Source organism: Rhinopithecus bieti, unplaced genomic scaffold (genome assembly GCF_001698545.2).
Source record: "Rhinopithecus bieti isolate Rb0 unplaced genomic scaffold, ASM169854v2 scaffold_81617, whole genome shotgun sequence".
Classification (NCBI taxonomy): Eukaryota; Metazoa; Chordata; class Mammalia; order Primates; family Cercopithecidae; genus Rhinopithecus; species Rhinopithecus bieti.
In genome coordinates this window covers 967815-990409 of record NW_016841754.1, presented here as the reverse complement: position 1 = coordinate 990409, position 22595 = coordinate 967815, and the positions used below count along the sequence as shown (strand labels likewise).

The following is a 22595-nucleotide window of genomic DNA, read 5'->3' as shown; positions in this document are numbered from 1 at the left end:
CACCTTCAGAGTTTAATGTCACATCTACCTATTTTTTAATCCATGCTAGCACAAAGTCAAAACAAACATCTGAAACAAAGTCTCTACTCTTTTCCTTGTCACATGGTTTTGTTTAATCTCCAAAGTGCACGAATGTTTTTAGTGGTCTTTTTTAAAATGTGCCCTTTAAAATAAACAAGCAGAGAAGGATTTGGTGGCATATGCCATCATCTTAAAAACCCAGCAGGGTGAACTCTGGGCTTTAAAAGTTTGGGTTTGCTGGAAGATTGATTGATTGTCCTCTTGTGCTCTTCATTCTCTATTACTTCTAATAATAATGAGAATGGTCAAGACAGATAAAGTCCTTTTCTTTGCATTTAATGCACAGCAAATCTTTGACCAGATCTTCCCATTGTAAATATTTTGAGAGAGGTATTTCTAAACAATGTAATACATAAAAGATGAGAAGTGTCCAAGAGAGGAAAGAAAGGGCAAAGGGCCTGTGAGCCCCACATAGTACCCCCTGCCTTCCCATGCTGAGCACTGGCTTCCATCAGGACCCACGTGGGAACAGACCCTTGAGCAGCAAGCGGCAACACGACCGTCTCCTGGGTGCTCGATCAAGAACTGAAGAGTAACAGATGATATTTGTACCTCATAACCTTTCAGCGATGGCCCCACTAACACCACCGGACGCATTGACGGCACAACATCGTAAGGAGGAATGTGCTCCGTCTGAAAAAGAGGATTCGACACGTCTGACAAGGTGAGGTTGAGCATGCCTCTTCACAGCCACAACATTCACAATGCTCAGGTCAAACGACAAATGATTATCAAACTCCCCAGCGAGGAGGCTCTTCCCTTATTTTACAGCCACTTGGGTCACTGAAATGGAGCATTGTAGGCATGTATGTATAGGAACCTTAACAGTAGATTTAAAAAGGAAACACAACTTACCACTTTTTGCTTCTGTTTTGCTAAAAGACAATAACGAGAGCCATATCAAAATACGTAATCTCTGCAAATGACAGTACATGAGTTTAAAAGATGGAAGAATATACCCATTTGCCCCTATAATTATCTTTACCACTTTCCTACCACCCACTTTGGAGAACCTGCTTTACGATTTCATTCTGGACATGTCAATGTTGAAGATGTATGAAAAACAGACAGCTCCCTCCCTGGTACAAACGACCTTATATCCTGATTTCTCACTGGGTGGGACTTGGGTACAGGAGTTGAGAACAACATTGGAAGTTCCGGGCCAGCCTTTCACTATGGGTTGTTCCCGTGCTGGACACAGCACAGTGTTGCTGGGAACAAGTTGGACAAATGCAATTTCATAAAAGGAAACAGAATAACCACTTGGGCAAAATGACTAGCACCTCAATCACTATTTTATATTTGTAAGTCATAATTCTGCACCCCTTGGGCATTTTGCCCATTTTCTAGAATATTGGCACTTTTTTCCTACTATGTTGCTTTTTAATTTCAAATAAATTTATAACCAGTTATTCCTCAGATCAATTTATAACCAGTTTTTCCTGCTCTTTCCTGTTTGTAATAGCTAAAGTCTGCAATGTCCTGAATGTCCAATAAATGGGAACAAAGCAAAATATACTCAATAACTGATTTAAAGCAATTCTGTGGACATCCAAGCAGGTCCAGTCTAGTTGCGTACAGCTCAGAAACCTGGTTTGGTTCAGTGTCCTGTAGATCAGAGGGCTTCACATGAACAAGGACTCAAACACTTAGAACCATTCCAGAACTAATCCAGTTGCCTCCAGTTTTGGTAGGCCAGAATAAGGCCTTGGACTTGCCTTTCCAAATTGATAATACAATTGGAATTGGTAATTAGGGCACTGGATGCCCTAATGCAACAGTTCTAGGCCAGAATGAAATTAGTCTATAGGAGTCAGGGAATGTGGTAGAAGAAAAATCCCTACATGGATACCTCCATAGTTTCCAAATGCACCACAACTCCCAATTAGGCCACCACTGTCTCTTCATTACCATGAATTCCAGGGCTTGGCTGTCTGCTGTCCAAATGGAAATGAGGCTCTCCCTCATTTGGGCCCTGCTTGACTCCCTGCTTCAACCCTCCCAGCTCAGGCTGTACCAATATATCCTGAAGTTCCACGTGGAGACTGAAAACATGGCATTTTCTTGAGAGTCTGCATCACTTTGTTTCCTTTTGTTTATTGGCACTCACCATCTTAAAGTCTGTCCGTTTCTTAGGTAAAATAATGAATTTTTTGAATATCAGTTTACACAATGGACAGTTATTAACTCTGGGGGGTAAACAAGATTTTTCAAAATTATATTCTAACAACGTGAATTTTTTAGTACCATTTTAAATCAAATCAAATTACCATAGAAAACAAATGAGAAATGAAATATTAATTAGAAAACCTTTAAATTAAGCCTTCAAATTGTTTCCAAATTAGCAAAATACTTGCATGTGTGTTCAAATATTTTAAAAAGGGATACGGTCTATGAATAAGAGTTTAACTAAAACCCTCACCTGTTGATGTGGGAGTTGCTCGAAATGTCCCAGATACCATTTCTCCAAGACTTGAAGAAGAATTTCCACTTGATTTCCTAGGATATAGAAAAGGAACTAAAGACTCACTCCCCAGATTCTTTGAAAATAGAACTTGAGAGTACAAAGCTTTCTTTGGCCCTCGTCCTATTAAATAATTCAAAACACACCAAATTCTGCTATAAAGAACTTCAAGAATCTGTCCAAATGTTTTCTTTGACCTCATTTCTAAGAGAATGTGGAGAACTAGTTAAGACCTGAAATACTTTGCAAAAGCATCTCTTCTAGTTAATGCAGAAATCAGGCAAATCCATCACTGACGGGAATGTTCTTATGAACTGCTTGTTAACCTAACACCAGGCACCAATGTGCCAGTCAGATGTCAAACACAGTTCAAAACAAGCAGTAAGACCCGGAGAAACCATTTCTTCTTACAGGATGATTATGTAGGCATCAGAGTTAAGAACTGATTATAGGGAATTGGTCACAGAAAATATTATTTATTTGAATGGAAGATCCTCAACTCTGGTCTCCTCAGGCGCGCTCTGGAAGCTTTCCTGAAGCCCACAAATGCCATCGGGAGCTGCCACCTTCCTACTTCCCCAGTGCCCCTGTCTTTTAGTCCTTAAGAGTATGGTCCCTATAGTCAGAAAAATCTCTCTCTCATCTTAGCTCTGCCACTTACTAGTTGTGGGACTGTGGCACATCATAATGTCTTTGAGCCTTAGGTTCCCCACCTAGAGAAGGAGACGCTACACCTCACATGGTTGGTATAAAGATCAAATAAAATCATGTCTGTGAGCTCTTGGCTTTACTATTTGTGACTGCCACGAGGTAAGTTTTTAGTTTAAAAGTATATATAGTCAGCCGGGGGTGGGGGCTCACACCTGTAATCCCAGCCCACTTTGGAAGACCAAGGTGGGCGGATCACCTGAGGTGGGCGGATCACCTGAGGTTGGAAGTTTGAGATCAGCTTGGCCAACATGGTGAAACTCCCATCTCTACTAAAAATGCAAAACTGAGCCAGGCATGGTGCCAGGCACCTGTAATCCCAGCTATTCCAGAGGCTGAGGCATGAGAATTGCTTGAACCTGGAAGGCGGAGGTTGCAGTGAGGCGAGATTGTGCCACTGCACTACAGCCTGGGTGACACAGCAAGACTCTGTCTCAGGAGAAAAAAAAAAAGTATATACAGTCATGAGAGATTTAACAATGGGGATATCCTCTGAGGAATGTGTCATTAGGCAATTTCATTGTTGTGTGAGCACTGTAGAGCGTCTTACACAAAACTAGATGGTACAGCGTACTCCACTGCTCCTGGGCTACAAACCTGTATAGCATGTTACTATACTGAACACTGTAGATGACTCTAACACAGTGGTAAGTATTTGTGTATCTAAACCCAGGAAAGATGCAATAAAAATACAGTATTATAATCTTATGGGACCACCACCATATGTGTGATCATCTTTGACAAAAACGTTATTTGGCCCATAACTGTAATAATTAACAAATAATAATAACAATAAAACTTTGAAAATGATAATAATTCAGTTATTTTATACAACAAATATTGATTGTACATCCCTGTTTTAGAAAGTAAAAATATAACAGTGGCATTGGGGAGACAAAATCCTTTCCCTTATTGAGTCATATACTAGTAGGACATATCAGTACAGGTTGAATATCCCTTATCCAAAATTCTTGGGAGCAGAAATGATTTGGATTTCCATTGTTTTCAGATTTTGGAAATTCGCAGTATATACTTACTAGCTGAACATCCCTAATCCAAATGTCTGAAATCTAAAATGCTCTGATGAGCATCTCCTTTGAGCATCATGTCAGTCCTCAAAAAGTTTCGAATTTTGGAGCATTCTGGATTTCAGCTTTTCAGATTATGGATGCTCAGCTTGTACCAAACAAGATAAATAGGTAAACATATAATATTTCTGAGCGTAATAAGTGCAACAGAGAAAACTAAGTCAGGGAAGGGATGGGAAATACAGGGAAGGGGAGTGGGTACAATTTTAAATACAGTTGGCAGGAAAGGGGTCACTGAAAGGGTGACATCTAACAAAGATATAAAGCAGATGGAGTGGCTTGGTGAAAGTGTGAAGAGCAAAGTTCCAGTAAGAAAAAACAGCAAATGCAAAGACCCCAAGACAGGAAAACATGCTCCCCATGTGTCTACAAAGGAGCATGGAAGACAAAAAGTTTAGAAAAAAAGAGACGATATGGTTTGGATCTGTGTCCGCAGCAAATCTCATGTCGAGATGTAATCCCCAGTGTTGGAGGTGGGGCCTGGTGAGAGGTGATTGGACCATGGGGACAGTCCCTCATGAATGGTTTGGCACCATCTCCTGGTGCTGTTCCTGTGACAGTGAGTGAGTTACAGTGAGATCTGATTGTTTAAAAGTGTGTGGCACCTCCCTGTCTCTTCCTCCTGCTCCAGTCATGTAAGACACCTGTTCCTGCTTTGCCTTCTGCTACCAGTAAAAGCTCCCTGAGACCTCCCCAGAAGCAGATGCTGCCATGCTTCCTGTACAGTCTACAGAACCGTGACAATTAAAGCTCTTTTCTTCATAAGTTATCCAGTTTTATAGAAGTGTGAGAACGGGCCGGGTGCGGTGGCTCACACCTGTAATCCCAACACTTTGGGAGGTCAAGGCGGGCAAATCACAAGGTCAAGAGTTCGAGACCAGCCTGACCAACATGGTGAAACCCCCACCTCTACCAAAAATACAAAAATTAGCCAGGCACGGTGGTGTGCACCTGTAACCCCAGCTACTCAGGAGGCTGAGTCAGGAGAATTGCTTGAACCTGGGAGGCAGAGGTTGCAGTGAGCCAAAATTGCACCACTGCTTTCCAGCCTAGGCGACAGAGCAAGACTCCGTCTAAGAAAAAAAGAAAAAAAAAAAAAAAAAAGAAGTGTGAGAACAGACTAATACAAGGGACAAGAGGGATTAATATTAATAATAGTATTGGCAAGTTATATGCTAAAAAATATTGATAATTAAAAGTGGGGTAACTATACTTTTGTGATCTCCTATTACTGTTGGAGCAGTTCTTATTGTGACAAAAGTGGGAGCCTAAAGAACACAGGAGTTTTTTGAATTAGAAAAGCGTTCAACAGAAAACAGACGTTGAGGGTCAAGAGAAAGAGCTGCTTCTATTTTAGAGCTTTCAAAAAATTGTAACACATATGAAATCAAGACTTCAGTGCAGGCTGTGACACGGTACATGCAGACTCAGGATGATTTGGTTTCTCTTCTCTCAAGCTGTGCTTGTGTTCCTGGGGCCTTTAAATACCTGCACTCTGAGATCTATATGGCTACTTGAGTAGTTCACCAGAGGTTGTTTCACCTGAAGCTGTCTTCACCCAAATACCAGGAGACAAGAGACGCCACAAAAAGCCTGGGGTGGAGAAGGTACTGTCAGTGCCGGGACCTGCACATACCATCACATTATGTGCCCGCTTAAGGGAGAGTCTCTGTAAGTGAACCAAGAGGAGCCATAATGCTGGTTCAGGTCAGCTCCCACTCACTGTGTGGAGAAAGAATGCCCGAAGTGACTCTCCTAGAGGAAAGCTTGGGTTCCAAGGAGGGCTTGCTGAGGCCACAGAAAACAGTCTCTGCCATGGAATTCATATGGTCTCCAGTGGTGTTAGGCTTCAGCATGCACAGAAGGTAGAGAACTATCTGAAACTCTTCTGTGTCAATTTCAGAAACACTTTGCACACAGCAAAGTATCTTCTACTTTGACAGCATACACTCTTGAAGATATCACCCAATTTTCTGACCAAAAAAAAAGTGCACAGAAAAGATGGGAACGTACCCTCCGTGAAAACGTCCTCTTTTTTGTTCTTGCTGAATCCGTATGTTCTCCAATCTGAGTGGACTTGGAATGAAGCCAATTTCACAGCCCTCTTTCACCAGCCTTCCTATCCACCAATCATTGTTATATTTCTGGAATTCAGAAATAAAATTGCTATCAATAGTAATTCACTTATCTTCACGTTGTTTATGAATCTTAGGGGACAAGAAGAATAAAATGCTATTTATACGATATGATATTACACTATATTTTATATAAACTATATTTTATATGTATATGTGTATACTATATTTTATATAAATTATATTTTATATGTATGTGTATACTATATTGTATACACCATACTATATACCATATTTATATAAACTATACTCTCATAGTATACTATACTTTATTTTATATAAACTATATTGTATATGTATATGTGCATGTCTATATATCTATACTGTTTTATATAAACTATATTGTATATGTATATATGTGTGTATATATACCTGTACTATATTTTATATAAACTATATTGTGTGTGTATATATATATCTATATATACCTGAGGTAGATTCATAGACTAAAGCAGGGTTCTGCAAACTTTTTCTGTAAAGGTCCAAGTAGTAAATATTTTAGGCTTTGCAGACCATGTGGTCTCTGTTACAATTAGTTGAATCTGCTGTCCTTGTGTGAAAGCAGCCACAGGCAAACATCAACAAGTGAGCATGGCTCTGTTTCAATAAAACTTTTCTTTACAAAAAAGGCAGTGGGTCAGACTGGACCTGTGGGCTACAGTTTGTGAACCCCGGACTAATGTCTGGTCCTAACCTTTGAATTCTTTTGGTCTTTGTCAAGAAGCTCTAACCAATTCTTAAAGAACATATTTCACAAGGATAAATATGCACCAATGTAATTGGAACTCTGGAAGGCAAGACGGATATGTCTGAGATGAAATACATTTAATAGTCCATAATTTGTCAAAAGCTTTCAGGTAAAAATTCCACGATACTATCTGTAGTCTAATCTCACCGGGGAAGAGTCATGATCTTTCAAATATAGATTTGCAAATTAATGTCCAACTTACTACTTGAAGAAAAAGATGCCTACTCTTACAAAGTCTGAGCATATTATATATTTGTATGTGAAATTTTGCAAGTAATTCTGGAACTCCAGAATTTCCATTTAAGTTAAGTTCCATGACATGTAAACTCAAGACCCAAGTCTATGCAAAGGCTTCAACCAGTGTGGGGTGAGAGTCTGTCAATGTGGGCTTATTTGGTGGATCAGTAAAATTGCATTTCTAACTATACATTTGCAGAATTATAGAGCAGAAAGCAATTTACTTCAAGCTCCCTGCCTCAAGGAAAGGTTTCTGCCAGGTCACTTCTACAAAATAGGTATCAGCTCCATTGTTTAAACTCTGTGGAGATGATTCTAAAAACTTCCTTTACTGTTTTCATCAGTGTTGGGCAAGATAATTCTCTCCTACTTTGACCCAAAACATATATATTTATAAACATATTTATTTTTTTCAAAATGTAACAATGATATGTAGTTTGTTTTGCTGAGCTCATAGAAAAGTGAAATATATATGTGTGTGTGTGTATATATACATGATTCTGATACATTATGAAGGAGGAATGGAAGGTTTCATTGAATTATCACAGCATGAAGTTCTGGGTAAACTTTAAGTTATTCCAAGCAACAGCTTCACACTCATGAGAAATGTGGTCTGGTAAGAATTTGGCCTTTGTTAGGCACACAGCTTCTCCATGCATACTATATGAGTGGCATATAGTATAAGATTGCATTGAAATAAATGTAAATTGAGGGCTGGGCATGGTGGCACATTCCTGTAATCCCAGCACTTTCGGAGGCTGAGGTAGAAGGATCAGTAGAGGCTAGGAGTTTGGGGTCAGCCAGGGCAACATAGCAAGACCCCATCTACACACACACACACACACACACACACACACACAATTAGCTGGGTGTAGTAGTGTGCCTGTAGTCCTAGTGTACTACACAATTAGCTAGTGTAGTGTACTACACTATTAGCTAGCTACACAATTAGCTAGTGTAGTGTACTACACAATTAGCTAGTGTAGTAGTGTACTACTAATTACCTAGTGTACTACACAATTAGCTAGTGTAGTGCACTATACTACACTACACAATTAGCTGGGTGTAGTAGTGCACCTGTAGTCCTAGCTACTTGGGAGGCTGAGGCTGAGATGGGAGGATCACTTGAGCCCAGGAGTTCAAGACTGCAGTGAGCTGTGATTGCATCATTGCACTCCAGCCTGGAAAACAGAGCGAGACCTTGTCTCCAAAAAAAATTAAAAAAGAAAAGAAAAGAAATGTGAATTGACGTGATATAAAACCTTGAACAATCTAGGTCTTAGGTGTTTCTCCCATTTTCCCGTCTTTTATTTTAGTATAACAGGCCTAAAATAATAGGTCTGTTTATTTTGGAATTAGTAAAGGGCAAAGGGACCCTTTTAGAACTTAGGTGCATAGGTCTGGAATTTAAATTTTACTGTGTTGAGGACAAAGCAGACCATGAGTCATAGTTTCCTAGGGCTTAAGTTATTTCCTGAAATGAAGTTAGCCCACTGGAACACTCATTTGTTAAATGGCACCCAAGTGACTTTAAAGGGCTTGCTGAAATGGTTAATGCAACTTCCCAAAATGTTTTAACTTAGTTCTAGGAAACAGCTAAAGCACAGTGAGAATCTGACTCAGGGTGAATGAAAGTTTTTTGAGAGAAAAGTTTCTAGAGAGAAAGTCACTATGTAAATTCAAGAGCTTAATTTGATCATTATTTGACTTACATGACAAGCATAGTTGTAGCTTTTTTCTGCATTTAAGCTTTTATTTGTTACTGAGAAAGTACTTAACATGGTGCATAATAGATGGCCTTCTAAGTGATGGATGAGAGGAAAGGCTGTAACTTGATTATAGAAATGTGTTCATTTGTGTTGATGTTCTGGAAGCTTGTGCCAGCTCGCTACAAAGGTCACCTCGGTGTTGTTCCAACCCTTCTCTATTTGGATTTCCCTAAAATGATTAGCACTTTCTCTTTCAAAGATATTTTCTTATCTGATAATTTCAAGACATAAAAACAGGCGGTTCTGGTCCACATAGGATTATCAGCTCAATACCACACATCAAACTGCCAGACTGAAGAGAAAATCACTGATCAACAAGCACATAGCTCAAACAGCAGCCAGGACAAATTGAGACATTGATAAAATGCAGGAAATCAATAAAATACAAGGTTGGAATGTCGGTGTGACTGAGTGTGCATATGACATGTAACAACGTCTCTTACCTTTTCAAGGGCTGCTTCTCCTTGGACACAGTGGGTGTTAGCAATTAATGAATATGGTTTGGGCATTTTTTATGGGAATGGTGAGACATAATCAACTTAACCATTCAGATGCCAGGGCACATGTTTCAGGTCAAGAGTTCTTGTCTTCTAGACAAATGTAGACATCCTCACCCCATGTACCATCAAGAAAGTAGAGGCCATGGTTGAAGTTGATGGGTCCTCAGTTTCTTATTACCAAGGCCCTGAAGTGTCTGTGCCTGCACTCATCTTTTCCCTGATTGTCACAATGAATTAGCATTCTTCTTTCTATCAAAGGTCTGTCCTTCCACTAGGGGTCTTGAATCCACCCTTCTTGGCTACTCAAACACTTTACCCTTTTGCCTTTCTGTTTCCCAGAGTCCTCTGCCCTTTTCTTAGCTCTAAATCTTTCTTTGAATGATTATACACTCTAGTGTTGGTTCCATGGTCAAGGTGCACAGGACTATAGTCTACATGTCTATAATTAAAACATCCCCTGTAAATAGTCCCTTCTGGGTAGGTGCCATGCCACCAAACTTACATTTTCCTAAGCTGGATCCATACATTTATGGCTCTGCAGTCACAGAAGCGGATTTAAGGTGCCCAGAGGACCACAGAGGTCTGTCGGAAATCCATGCTATAAATTTAGGGTTGACTGTGATTTAACTTTGTAAGTGTGTGATAATGCAAGCAATGATCTCAGACTTCTTAATCTTGATGAAAATGACTAGATTTGGAAGGCCCAGCAAATTAAATGAGGTACCGCATTGGCAGCTCCTCGGGTCTCCTCTCTGGCTAGTCTGGCTCAGAGCTGATTTCTGGCTTCAGCTTTTTGGCAGGTGAAGGGATACAGTATGTTCTACATTTACCTCTTTAATGTGTAGAAAGTCTTTAGCATCAAAGGAGATAGCTGTGCTTGGAACAGGCACATCCTCGTCCAAGGCGCCGCAGTAGCTCACATTTGTCTTCACAGCAAATGCTACAGGTTTGGACTAGGGACAGAACCATGGAATAAGGAATGAGGAAGGGAGGAGAGAGGAGCATTTTAAATATTGAAACTCTGATCGTACCAGGTAGTAAGAGAAATAACTTTCCAAAGAGGGATCTCAAATGAGTTTTACATTCTCAGGCAATATCAAGAAACCTGCAGAGACGACTCTGAAAATGATTCGGTCCTATCAGCCCAATCATTTTTCCTCTCCTGCAATACTTTCCAATATTCCAAATTTTAAAATGTGCTCTAAAGTATTAAGAGGGATAGACAAAGGCGGGAGAAAAGGACAGTCTCTTCTCTAATCTTAAAATCGGTGCTTATTTTAAATAATAACCAATACCTTCTTACCTTGGAATACAGGAAACGTGTGCTAGGTCTTTTTAAAAAGAAAAAAAAAGTGGGAAGAGGATAAAATAGTATTTTTGAAATAGTCCAGATTTGAAAACCTGTGGAATTCTATATAACAGACTATCTGGTCCTGCCAGGGAAAAGAAGGGTTAGTCAGCATCAAAGCTGATCGGCAGGGCTCTTCACAGATCATCTTCTCTCTAGCTAACACAGCTGATTTTGAAACTCTTTTTACACAAATGCCTCTCAGCAAAGTGCTCTCAGGCTGGCACAGCCCTGTGGGGACAAGTAAACCACCAGCCTAACAAACGGTGCTGCCACCCACATTTGGGTGACCACAATGGCCACAAAACAGATTCTGAAAGAAAATTTTATAACAAAAATTAGCCACAGTGAGACACAAGATTCCTGATATTCTGAGCTGCTTTGTTACCAGCTTATGTATTCATGCTGAGAATCTGACTGGGGAACAGCAGTTGAGGCTAGAACCTCACTGATGTCCCCTCACATATACTGCAAGAAAAGCCCCTTCCACCAACAGAGCACAGACATCACAGGTGTTGAGGCAAATGAAGACACCTAATTTGACTGCATTGTTCTCCTCCCACCTCTTTTTTTTCTTTCTTTTTTTTTTTTTTTGAGACAGAGTCTCGTCCTGTCACCCAGGCTGAAGTGCAATGCGTGATCTTTGCACTTCTCAGCTCACTGCAACCTCCGCCTCCTGGGTTCAAGTGATTCTCTTGCCTCAGCCTCCTGAGTAGCTGGGATTACAGGCACGTGCCACCATGCCCGGCTAATTTTTTTGTATATTTAGTAGAGGCGGGGTTTCACCATGTTGGTCAGGCTGGTCTATAACTCCTGACCTTGTGATCTGACTGCCTCGGCCTCCCAAAGTGCTGGGATTACAGGCATAAGCCACTGCACCTGGCCCCTCTTTTTTCTTTTCTTTCTTTCTTTTTTTTTTTTTGGTAGGGTTTTGCTCTGTTGCCCAGGTTGGAGTGCAGTGGTATGATCTCAGCTCACTGAAGCCTTTATTTCCTGGGCCTACGTGATCCTCCCACCTTAGCCTCCCAAGTAGCTAGAATTACAGGTGTGAGCCACCACACACAGCCTGTCACCTCTAAAGATTTTACAATAAAAATAGAAAAGGGAAGGAATTCACTTTATTTGGGCTTCTGTTTTTTCTTCTTCTAAAAATCAGAAAGACTAAATCAATATACCTTAGGAGTCTGTCATGGAGGGCAAAGAGGACAGACTGGCCACGACCTTGTCTTGTATTTTGCTATTGTGCATAACATGTCATTGGACAAAAGGGGTCTGTGCTTCAAAAAATCAGAAAACAAACAAAACAAAGTTGGAAGCACACAGAATGGGAGATCCCTAGTGACTCTTCTGGTTCTAACTTTCAACTGTGCAGTTGTTTCCTTGCTGCTTCCTGTGGATGCAGCGATTTCTATGGAGGCCTCTCCTTGTGCAATATCTGAAGGTCTATTTTGGCAATGGCCTTTATTGCTCATCTTTGCTGCACTTCTCAGAGTTGTTCAAAGTCCTGAACTTCACACTGAACTTGAGGTGGGACACTGAAAGTGAGAGAGAAGAGCAGAGAAACAAACAGGGTGATCCACAGAGCAACAGCACACGTGTGGCCTGTAATAAAGGCTGAGGTAATGGACGAGGAGGGGCCAGGAATAGACAGGGCGAGCTGGTACCTGGTGGGCTCTCTGCCAACACTGGGCATAGGAGGCTTGATATTGCTAAGTTGGAAGATAACCAATAATTCACCACCAAACCAAATACAAAAAGGTGAAGGTTCTGAGGAAATGCCCCTTTGGAGATGTTACTAACCTCAACTAGAGGTGAAGGGATCAGAGAGCTTCCCAATCTGGAGGCTTGTTAGAATAATCACGAAATGATTATTCCAGAAATGTGTGAGGTAGGGGAAGAGCAGCTGGTAGCCACTGAGCAGCGACCCACTTGTGAGCTAAAGAGAGGGAAAGAGAGTCACCTTTGCTCTCTCAAGCTGGATAGCTGCTTGCTGTTCTCTCTCCTGTCGAATTGCTTCCCGGTCCTCTTCCAAAGAGACATCGGAGTCAGACGGCCTGCTTGTGTAGGAATCCGCTGAACCCTGGCAAAGAAAACAGAATAGTTTGAGATGATGTGTAGCTTCTTAAATTGTCACATCCATAACAGTATCCTGGGGCGAGTTCTTTTCATTTGCCTAAAATTTGATGCACACACTCCATGCCTTATTGCAGATATAAATTTAGATGACAGAATATAGTTAAGCGTCTGAGTTATTCGGAAAGTAGCAATGTTGTGAAGAAAAATATTTTGACTAGATTAAGTGCTAGGAAGTAAACTGCAATAAAAATTATGTGATACTCAGCACCAATTCTTCTTGTTTTGTGCTATATTAAGCCCATATCACTTGTGAAACGTTAGTTTTCATCCATCTTCTCTTTTACATATACATCTAAAGGAAAAAGAGACTCAGCTTATTACAAAAGATAAATCCTACCTGTATTGGGGCTATGGGTCATCTATTTGTCTAAGATTTCAATATAGTAAAGCATCATCCTACATTAGTAAAATGATTTTCCAGTTTCAGTGTCAACACTATTGAACTCTTTCACTACTAAAACTTCAGTCATTGTCCTGCAGCAGCCCAGACGTGGTCAACAAGAACACTGAGCAGAAAAACAACCTTGAGGATGAAAATAGGGATGTTCTCAGTTGAAGCCCACACTAGAAGAGCTATTTAAATAGCACTGAAGGCTGGGCGCGGTGGCTCACACCTGTAATCCCAGCACTTTGGGAGGCCAAAGTGGGCGGATCACAAGGTCAGGAGCTCGAAACCAGCCTGGCTAACATAGTGAAACCCCGTCTCTACTAAAAATACAAAAATTAGCCGGGCGTGGTGGCGGGCGCCTGTAATCCCAGATACTTGGGAGGCTGAGGCAGGAGAATCACTTGAACCCAGGAGGCAGAGGCTGCAGTGAGCCGAGCCGGCGCCATTGCACTCCAGCCTGGGTGACAGAGCAAGACTCCACCTCAAAAAAAAAAAAAAAAGCACTGAAATCCAGTTTGACTGATGTGGCCAAAAGTTAAAAAAGTCAACCACCCCCTCCATGCCTCCCCCCACAAAAAACCCTGGAGGTTTGTCTTATGGCTGCTACAGGAACATCATCCTTACAGTTTCCTTAAGCTGGCATTAGAAGTTGATATTTGCATAGATGGTAACATTTACACAGCAGAGGTATTGGGAGGACTGGTGTATTTGATATGTTTCATAAATCATGCACAGGTTTTGAAAAACTTAGACCTATCCATATAGCTGAGAATTTGCTGTCCACTGGGGGGAAAAAGAGCTTTAAGAAATAGTTGACTGCTGAATCTGGCCCTTTGAATGTTTTTCTACATGTAGAAATGTTTATTTGTGAATTTGCTGGCTTTAAGGGCAACTTTGTCTCTCAGCAGAGGCCATCATTCTAGCGAGGGTAGCATAGATTTTCCTAGTAGCCTAGAACAAGAATTCCTGGCTAGCGGTTTCATCAGAGTGCCCAGTCAAGCCCTGGTTCCAAATTTTGCCTCTGCAACATACTGCAGAAAACATTATAGAAGTTACTGGACCACTCTGAGACAGTCTCCTTGTCTATTAAAGAGGGACACTGCCTACTTACTGAGTTCTTGCTATCACACCAGCATGGGCTAGATACTTTGGACACTCTTTCTCACTGAATCCTCACAGCAGTGGGAAGGCTGAGATTCAAACTCAGGTAGTTCAGCCTTAGAGCCAGCAGATTCACATCCCACACTGAGCTGCATTTGACATTAAAATACCTACTCCAGGACCTGGCACATAATAGGCACACAATAAATCAACTTTTTCGTCCTCGTTTCCTAGTGCTGACATTTTCACATTGATAAAAACAAAAAGCATTAATTTCTCAATGATTTTATATACACAATAACCCATCTTGAAATGTAGCCATTTTTCTTACTGTATTTACTGCATAGAAAATGTACTATAAACCTGATAATCACAATGTATCCAAATCCATGTACTTTATGTAGTGCTTCTGAAAGTGCCGTTTATAGAGGAAATGTATTTGTTAACTGAATTATAATCAAATTCCTCTGTGCAAATCTACTAGGGGAAAATTTTGGACCTACAAAATGAATCGGTGCAGGGTGACTGTTTCATAGACATATTCATTGCCTAAAAAGAGAGCTATCTTGAAGTCCTTTAAAGCAGAGAGTTCTCTCAGAGCACATCTTTTGTCTGAATTTAGGTACACCTGCATAAAATCCAGAAGAAGAGGGGAAAAAAAACAATATTTCAATTTTTATTTATTTCTTTATTTATTCATTTATTTATTTTTTGTAGCAATGGGGCCTTGTCATGTTGCCCAGGCTGGTCTCAAACTCCTAGGCTCAGGTGATCCTCCTGCCTTGGCCTCCCAAAGTGCTGGGATTATAGGCGTGAACCACTGTGCCTGACCCAGTGCTTCTAAAATATCTAAGAAAACAGTTTGGAGTTAGTCCTAGGCAATGCTTTGCTGGAAATGTGATATGTGATGGACCATTCTAAGGGAGCTGGACTGGCTGCTGTGAAGACATTGGGAGTATCAAGTGAGACTATGGTACACAAGTCAGGAAGAAGGCACTTGCCTAGTTTTGAAAACATGTTCTGGGGATGGTTAGTGCCTACAGTTCACAAAAAAAGCAAGCTGCCTGCTGGGGTAGTGAGTCAAGCAGCTGAATACACACTCCACTACTGCCACTAGAAGACAGCTGATTTCCTGAAACTACCTTAACAACTTTTCAAATCCTGGCACTTAATTATCTCTGAGTACACAAGAAGTGACTCAGGGACTCCTACAAATGAACTTTATGTTGAAATGTGAACGACATTGTAAGCGTCTCAAATCTAATAAACTCTACTATGGGCCAAATATGTAGAAGCAGAAGTTTCTGTTTACTCTCTGTTTCTAAGGATATTGGTAGAGGGAAAAATAAAGCACTGTGATACCCATTTTCATAATTAGTGTTATATCATCACAACATTTACTTTTTTTTTTTTTTTCAATGTCATCTACATTGCTTTGTATATGAAAAAGCAGAAGTCCAACATTCAAGAGTCAAAATTTGGCCCACAGACATGTTCTGCTGGCTTGGTACTGGCTTGCTTTCTTGCTTTTATTTATTTTTGGTTTGGTTTGGTTTATTTTGTTTCAACTAGTTGAAAGGGAGTATGAACATATCCCAGAAAAAAAGGAAGGAAAAGATAAAGGAAAGGATTTGTGTTGTTTACAAAGGCACAGAGGGAAGAGCAAGTGAGCTAGAGAGGCCAGAAGGAAACTGCCTGGCCCGACCCCTGGAAGTATCCAGGAAGGGCAGGTGGCCATGAGAGGCTTAGTAAGACCAGGACAGGTTGGAGAAGCATCACCCAGATATCTGGTTAAATAGTTAATGATCGAAAAGACAGAGAGATGGCAAGAAGGAAAGAACGTTAGATGCTAAGAGAACACAACTGAAGACACAAATGTTACTAGGCCTGGCCAAAGCTGGAAAGACCTGATGGAAGCCCCATCAGCTTATAATTTTCTAGCATTCTGTTTCATAAAACAGGTAGGAGCAAGCTACCCAATTTATCAAGTGATCTAAAACTGGGCTGTTAACCCACGTGCAAGAAACATGACAGCGACTAGTCCTTCAAAAGCTCTTATGCAGACACCTCTGCAAGTCATAACATGTAGTGATAAAGTCATATTGCAGTGAGCCAAGATCACGCCACTGCACTCCAGCCTGGGTGACAGAGTCAGACCCTGTCTCAAAAAAAAAAAAAAAAAAAAAAAAGAAACATATTTTGGTCTAGTCTTTTTCCCTTTAGGGAATCTTCTCAAGTACAAAACGCAAAATGCAGATAGTAACACTGGAAAATCAGCTAGCTGTGGTCTTCTGAGAGAAGAAAGATGATCTTAAGTGAAACAATGCAAGGGAGAGGGTGCATGATATCAACAGGACAGCAGCCATGGCTGCTGGAGCCAGACAGTATTGGGTTTGATGCTGTCACCAGTTCTAGTTGGCTGTGAATCTTAAGCAAGTTATTTAACCTTCTGAGTCCTAATTTCCCCTGTTAGAAAATGTAGATAATAATGCATACCTTATAGAGTTTCCTGGTGTTTGGTTTCAGATGAAACATCATTTTTTTTTCAACATTATGGGGGAAATTTGGAAAATACCAGCAATTGAACTTTGACCCACTAATTAAAGGTTTGGCAGCTTTTCACATTAAATTTTGGCTGCCCTGGAGTTTTAGGATTTATATCTTGTTCTTTGTTTAAAACAGCTTTATTGAGGTATAACTTACATATACATAAAATTCACACATTTTTAGTGTACAATTCAATGATTTTTAATAAATTTACAGGAGACAATTTATATCACAATCTAATAGAACATTTGTAACCCCTCAAAAGAAACCTTGTGCCTATTTGCAGCTATTCTCCATACCCAGCTCAGAACGAGCCATCTACTTACTTATCTTGTCCTTTTAAAACGGAAATAGACTTTCTCTTTTTATGAGTAATTTTAATATTTAGGCAAATCATTAAATTACAGCAAGGAGAAGCAAGGGTCTACAAAGGTTTGATTTTAAAACGCAACCAGGCTGGGCATGGTAGCTCATGCCTGAAATCCCAGCACTTTGGGAGGCTGAGGCAGGAGAATTGCTTGAGCCCAGGAGTTTGAGACCAGCCTAGGTAACATAGTAAGGCCCCATATCTACAAAAAATAAATTTAAAACAAAATTAGTCAGGCATAGTAGTGTGCATCTATAGTCCCATTACTTGGGAGAGTAGGTGGGAGGATTACTTGAGCCTGCGAGGTCGAGGCTCCAGTGAGCCATGATCATGCCAAAGCACTCTGCCTGAAAGACAAAACAAGACTCTTTCTCAAATTAATCAATAAATAAAATAAAACGCAATCATACTGGAACAGAATCTTGCCACCGTTGGAAGTGCCGGGCTTCCTAGCCCAACAATCCCAGTCTCTCACAACCTAGCTTAGCTCTCCATTCACTGAACGCTGACCATCAGTCAGATACTAGAGTGGCCACTACACAAGAGAGAACTGCTCATTTTTCTGGGGATTCTTGCCTCATCTGCAAAATGAGAATGAAGTCCTTCTTTGGGATTGATTTGGGAATCAGTAAGATAACACATGTACAACATAGTGCATAAGAGTAATGCTGATGCTACTAAACCAGTGCTGTCCAACAGAACTTTTACTGCAATGATGGACATGGACGCTGTCTACTATGGCAGCCACAAGCCACATGTGGTTATTGAGCCCTTGAAATGTGACTAGAGAGACTAACGCGCTGAATTTTTTATTTAATTTTTAGAATTTTAAAGTGTTATTGCCTTTTAATTAAATTTAAATTCTACCTGTAGCTAGTGGCTACCACATTGGGCTGTGTGGTAGTAGACATTCAAAATGTCAGTTTCCCTTCTGGATCAGATAAACGAATGCTAATCTTGGTGTAAATCTGGCATTTTAAGAGTTGCACTGGGCCAGGTGTGGTGGCTCATGCTTGTAATCCCAGCACTTTGGGAGGCCAAGCCAGGTGGATCACCTGAGGTCAGGAGTTCGAGACCAGCCTGGCCAACGTTGTAAAACCCTGTCTCTACAAAAATATAAAAATTAGCTGGGTGTGGTGGTACACGCCTGTAATCCCAGCTATCTGGGAGGCTGAGACAGGAGAATTGTTTGAATGTGGGAGAAGGAGGTTGCAGTGAGCCGAGATCATGCCACTGCACTCCAGCCTGGGCAACAGAGCAAGACTCTGTCTCAAAATAAATAAACAAATAAATAAATAAGATGCATTAAGTAGACCAAGCGATCATGGAACGTTCAGAGAAATATATCACTCCCAATGAGTTTGTGCCCGTTTTTCTCTGCTAAGTTTGTAATGAGTTGACAATGCATTTCTCCACATTGCAGAAGGAACACAGCCCATTCTTGGTGACTTTCCCAGATTTCCCTGGGTAGATGAGTGAATATAACTCACCTACAAGGTTGCCATTAGGCTATCTTTATCTTGACAGGCCGGCCCCTCCCTTTCTTGCAAATAGCTTTCTTTTCCTTCACCCCCTTTATCAAACATGTCCAGAGCTCTTTGCTAGGGCACCCAGCCTAGCAGGGTCCAGGCTGTGTCTCCAAGTACGTAGGCCCTACAGTGCCTGGCATGGCAGGACCTCGAGTCTGTACAAAGAAAGACACAGTCACTCCCTTCAGAATCTCTCTCTTCTTTGTTCCATGATTTTAAGTTCTTCTCGGGTGGTTCATTGACCAAGGTTGTATTTACTCGGTGTGATGCTAATTGTTAGCAACTTCACCCTCATAACATGCATAACATGAGTTTTTTTGTTGTTGTTGTTTTTTTTTTAATTACAGTCTTCAATGCCTAAATCCAGAGCACTGGATAAGTATACATTCCCAGTACGTTGGTGGAGTGAGAAACTCTTGAAATTATATCTCCGAGATGACAACTTTTCTTTAAGGTACCTTGTGTGGATTCTCATAAATAGGTTTTCAAAAATGTTGGTTGAAAAAAATAAGACGAGTTCTGCTTAACAATCACGGCAGCTCACTCTTATTGGATGGAAGACCTAAAGTTCAGCCCCAGCTATTAATCTGACTAAGGTTCCTTTTTAGGTTTCAAAGAGCCGTCAAGGGTAGCAAAGGAGCACATTCATAGAAGGCTGTTAAAAGGAAGCGGAAGAGAATGAATGTTTGCTCATCCCTCACTAACTTATAGATATTATTATCTCATCAACCCTAAGAAGTAAGTTATGATTATCCACGCTGTACAGATGAGGCCTCTGAGGCTCAGACAGGCAACAGGAACATCCTCCCATTCCACACACTCTCATAGATCACTACTGGGGGACCAAGGGTGTGGTAGACTCATTTTTTAAAATTTGTCCTATAAAATCTGGTGCAAAAACTTACATTAAAACATCAAACATTTTAGTCGCCTTCAGTAAAACAAAACAACCTTCCTCAGTATTTTGTTCATATTAATTAAACACCAGAATCTCGACGATAGATTGTAAATTTAAAAATGCCATCTGGAACAGGGAAGTGAATGGCAGACTGCTTTTCCAATACATGTTCACTATTTCTGCATTCACATGGTATCTGTAGGTACCAAGGTTGGTTTGTGAGTTTCTTTGAGTTCTACTGCTAATGCAACAAAATTTTTCATTTACATTTTAGTTCTTGGTAGGTGATTCAAGGTACCACTGGAGTTTTCGCTTTTCTCTAAAATGAAATGCCTCGGATTATGGTTCACGACACACTTATTTACAGATTAATTCTTGTATTAAATTATAATTATAAATATACAGTATGTAGTTCAACCTAAAGCACAGGCTTTACTGAATAATCTCATAAATGGAATACAATTAATGGTTGATTACTAATTGTTTTACAGAATTGATTTAATCAAAAGTATAATATTATAAAAGTTGGCAATCTACCTCCCTGTGGTCTGCGAGTTTTGGCTTATTGCCTGATTTTCAGACAGTTTCTGTTTAATTGTCTAGTCATGAGGAACCCATGAATGGATAAAGAGAATAATTTTAATTGACTCCTCATAGCTAAATGAGAGAGGTGACAAAAAGGCCAAGATATGAAGATGGAAAGGGAGGCTCTCATGAAGCTATCATGAAGTTTTGACAGCAGGGTGGTTCTAGACAGTCGCTCAGTCCATGATTATTCCTGTGACCTGCATATAGTGAAAGCTTGGGTGCTGGAGCCACCTTCTCCCAGTAGTACCCAGCATGTGCCTAAAGGTTAACATCAAACATTTTAGTTGCCTTTCAGTTAAAACAAAACAACCTTCCTCAGTATTGTTCTATTATCAAACACAGAAGCTCACTATTTACAAGATAGATGCAAATTTAATCAATGCCAATCTGAAGATCATGGAAGTGAACGGCAGACGTGCTTTTCAAAACATGTCACTCATTTCTGCATTCACATATCGTATGGCTGACCAAGGGTTTGGGTTTGTGAATTTCTTTGAGTTTCCTACCTAATTCACAAATTTTTCTTTAGCTTTCGTTAGTTCTTGGAGGTGATTCTAAGGTACCACGTGAGAGTTTTCGTTTTCTCAAATGTAATGCCTCGGATTATGTTCACACCTACTTATTTACTAGATTATTTCTTGTTAATAATTATAATTATATATAATTATATCAGTATAGTTCAAAGTACCAGCCATACCAGCCATGGCCATTTAGGCACTTCTGAGAAAGGAGAAACTGAGATGTGAGCTACAAACAGATTTGCAAGTTAAACCAATGGTAATGGTGGTAGCAAGAGGGTAGATTCCTTTTATATTAGGTTGAATCATGAAATCGCAAACATTGCAGTTGTAATTTCATGTGGTTTAACATATACACTGGGGAAAGAACAAAAAACAAAGATTACTTGATATGGATGCTTTTGGGCAAAAACTGCTGTGATAATCAGCATGTAATATTTTACAGGTATGTAAGAAGTGCTATATCAATAAGCACAATTAGCAATACATCAAAACCCTTCTGTGAGACTAAGGAGTAACAGAAGTTGAAAACACCCATGATCATTTTTGCATCCAACAAGAACTTTATTTTAACAGTAGGGACAGTGAGATTGTGGAGCTCACATTTCTTCTGGGAAAAGGAAAGTGATCACCTACTGGGAGAAGGTGGCCTCCAGCAACCAAGCTTTACTATATACAGGTCACAGAATAACATCATGGGACACTGAGCAGCGGCTCTAGAGACCCACCCTGCGTAGTCAAAACTTCATGAGAGCTTCTGATCAACCTACATGACACAGGTATATGACAGGGTGGCTCCCGCTGGCTGATCCTGGCACTTGCACTTGGCAGCATTAGCCCTGGCACAAGGTCTTCATTCCAGGGTGGCTGCTCAAACTGCACTAATCTAGTTTCAGCAGAGACGTTAAAAAGGAAATCACAGTATTTGTTCAGGAAATCCTGAATATGCTGCTGGTAGAAGCAGTGCTGCATGCTGATGAGGCGCTGATCATTGCTTGAAAACACGGACTTCTGTGACTTCTGGAAAAGTGACTGAGAGACGTTTTCTTCTCACGTGGCCCCCACAGTGGTTTACAAAGCAGCACACCCAACACTATTTTTACATTGCGGTCTGTTTTCTTGAGAGTCAGATTAGAGATACGACAACAGTATATATGTTTCCCCTAAAAGTAGCTTCAGGCAATCACTTATGTCTTTAAAAAAAAGAAAAGACTTCTTTCTGTCAGATAAAAAAGAATAATGTAGCTTGGTTTAGAAGACAGGAAGAAAGTAGGGAAAAGGACTTGAGTCTTGCCCATGTCATTTCTGTAGCCCCAGTGTGTGATGAAAAAACATCTTTAAATAACTCTTCGGAAGGATTTTTTTTAAAAAGCTGGCTAAAGTTTCCCATTAAGGGAATGTGTATGCACGGCTAGCTGAACCCAGGTATGCCATCAAAAACAGAA

At 40.4% G+C, this 22595-nt stretch overlaps 1 protein-coding gene across 5 annotated transcripts in view; it reads right to left on the bottom strand.

The window, feature by feature from the left end:
* Window positions 1–22595, bottom strand: part of CACNB4 (calcium voltage-gated channel auxiliary subunit beta 4) — a 273041-nt gene that overhangs the window by 37352 nt on the left and 213094 nt on the right. For all 5 annotated transcript variants that reach the window (XM_017866083.1, XM_017866079.1, XM_017866080.1 and 2 more), the window contains 6 exons: window positions 13039–13158; window positions 10561–10683; window positions 6355–6485; window positions 2504–2580; window positions 937–956; window positions 634–714 (listed from right to left, as the gene is read on the bottom strand). In XM_017866083.1, the coding sequence (XP_017721572.1) occupies window positions 634–714; window positions 937–956; window positions 2504–2580; window positions 6355–6485; window positions 10561–10683; window positions 13039–13158 (552 nt within the window). The remainder of the gene's footprint in view (window positions 1–633; window positions 715–936; window positions 957–2503; window positions 2581–6354; window positions 6486–10560; window positions 10684–13038; window positions 13159–22595) is intronic.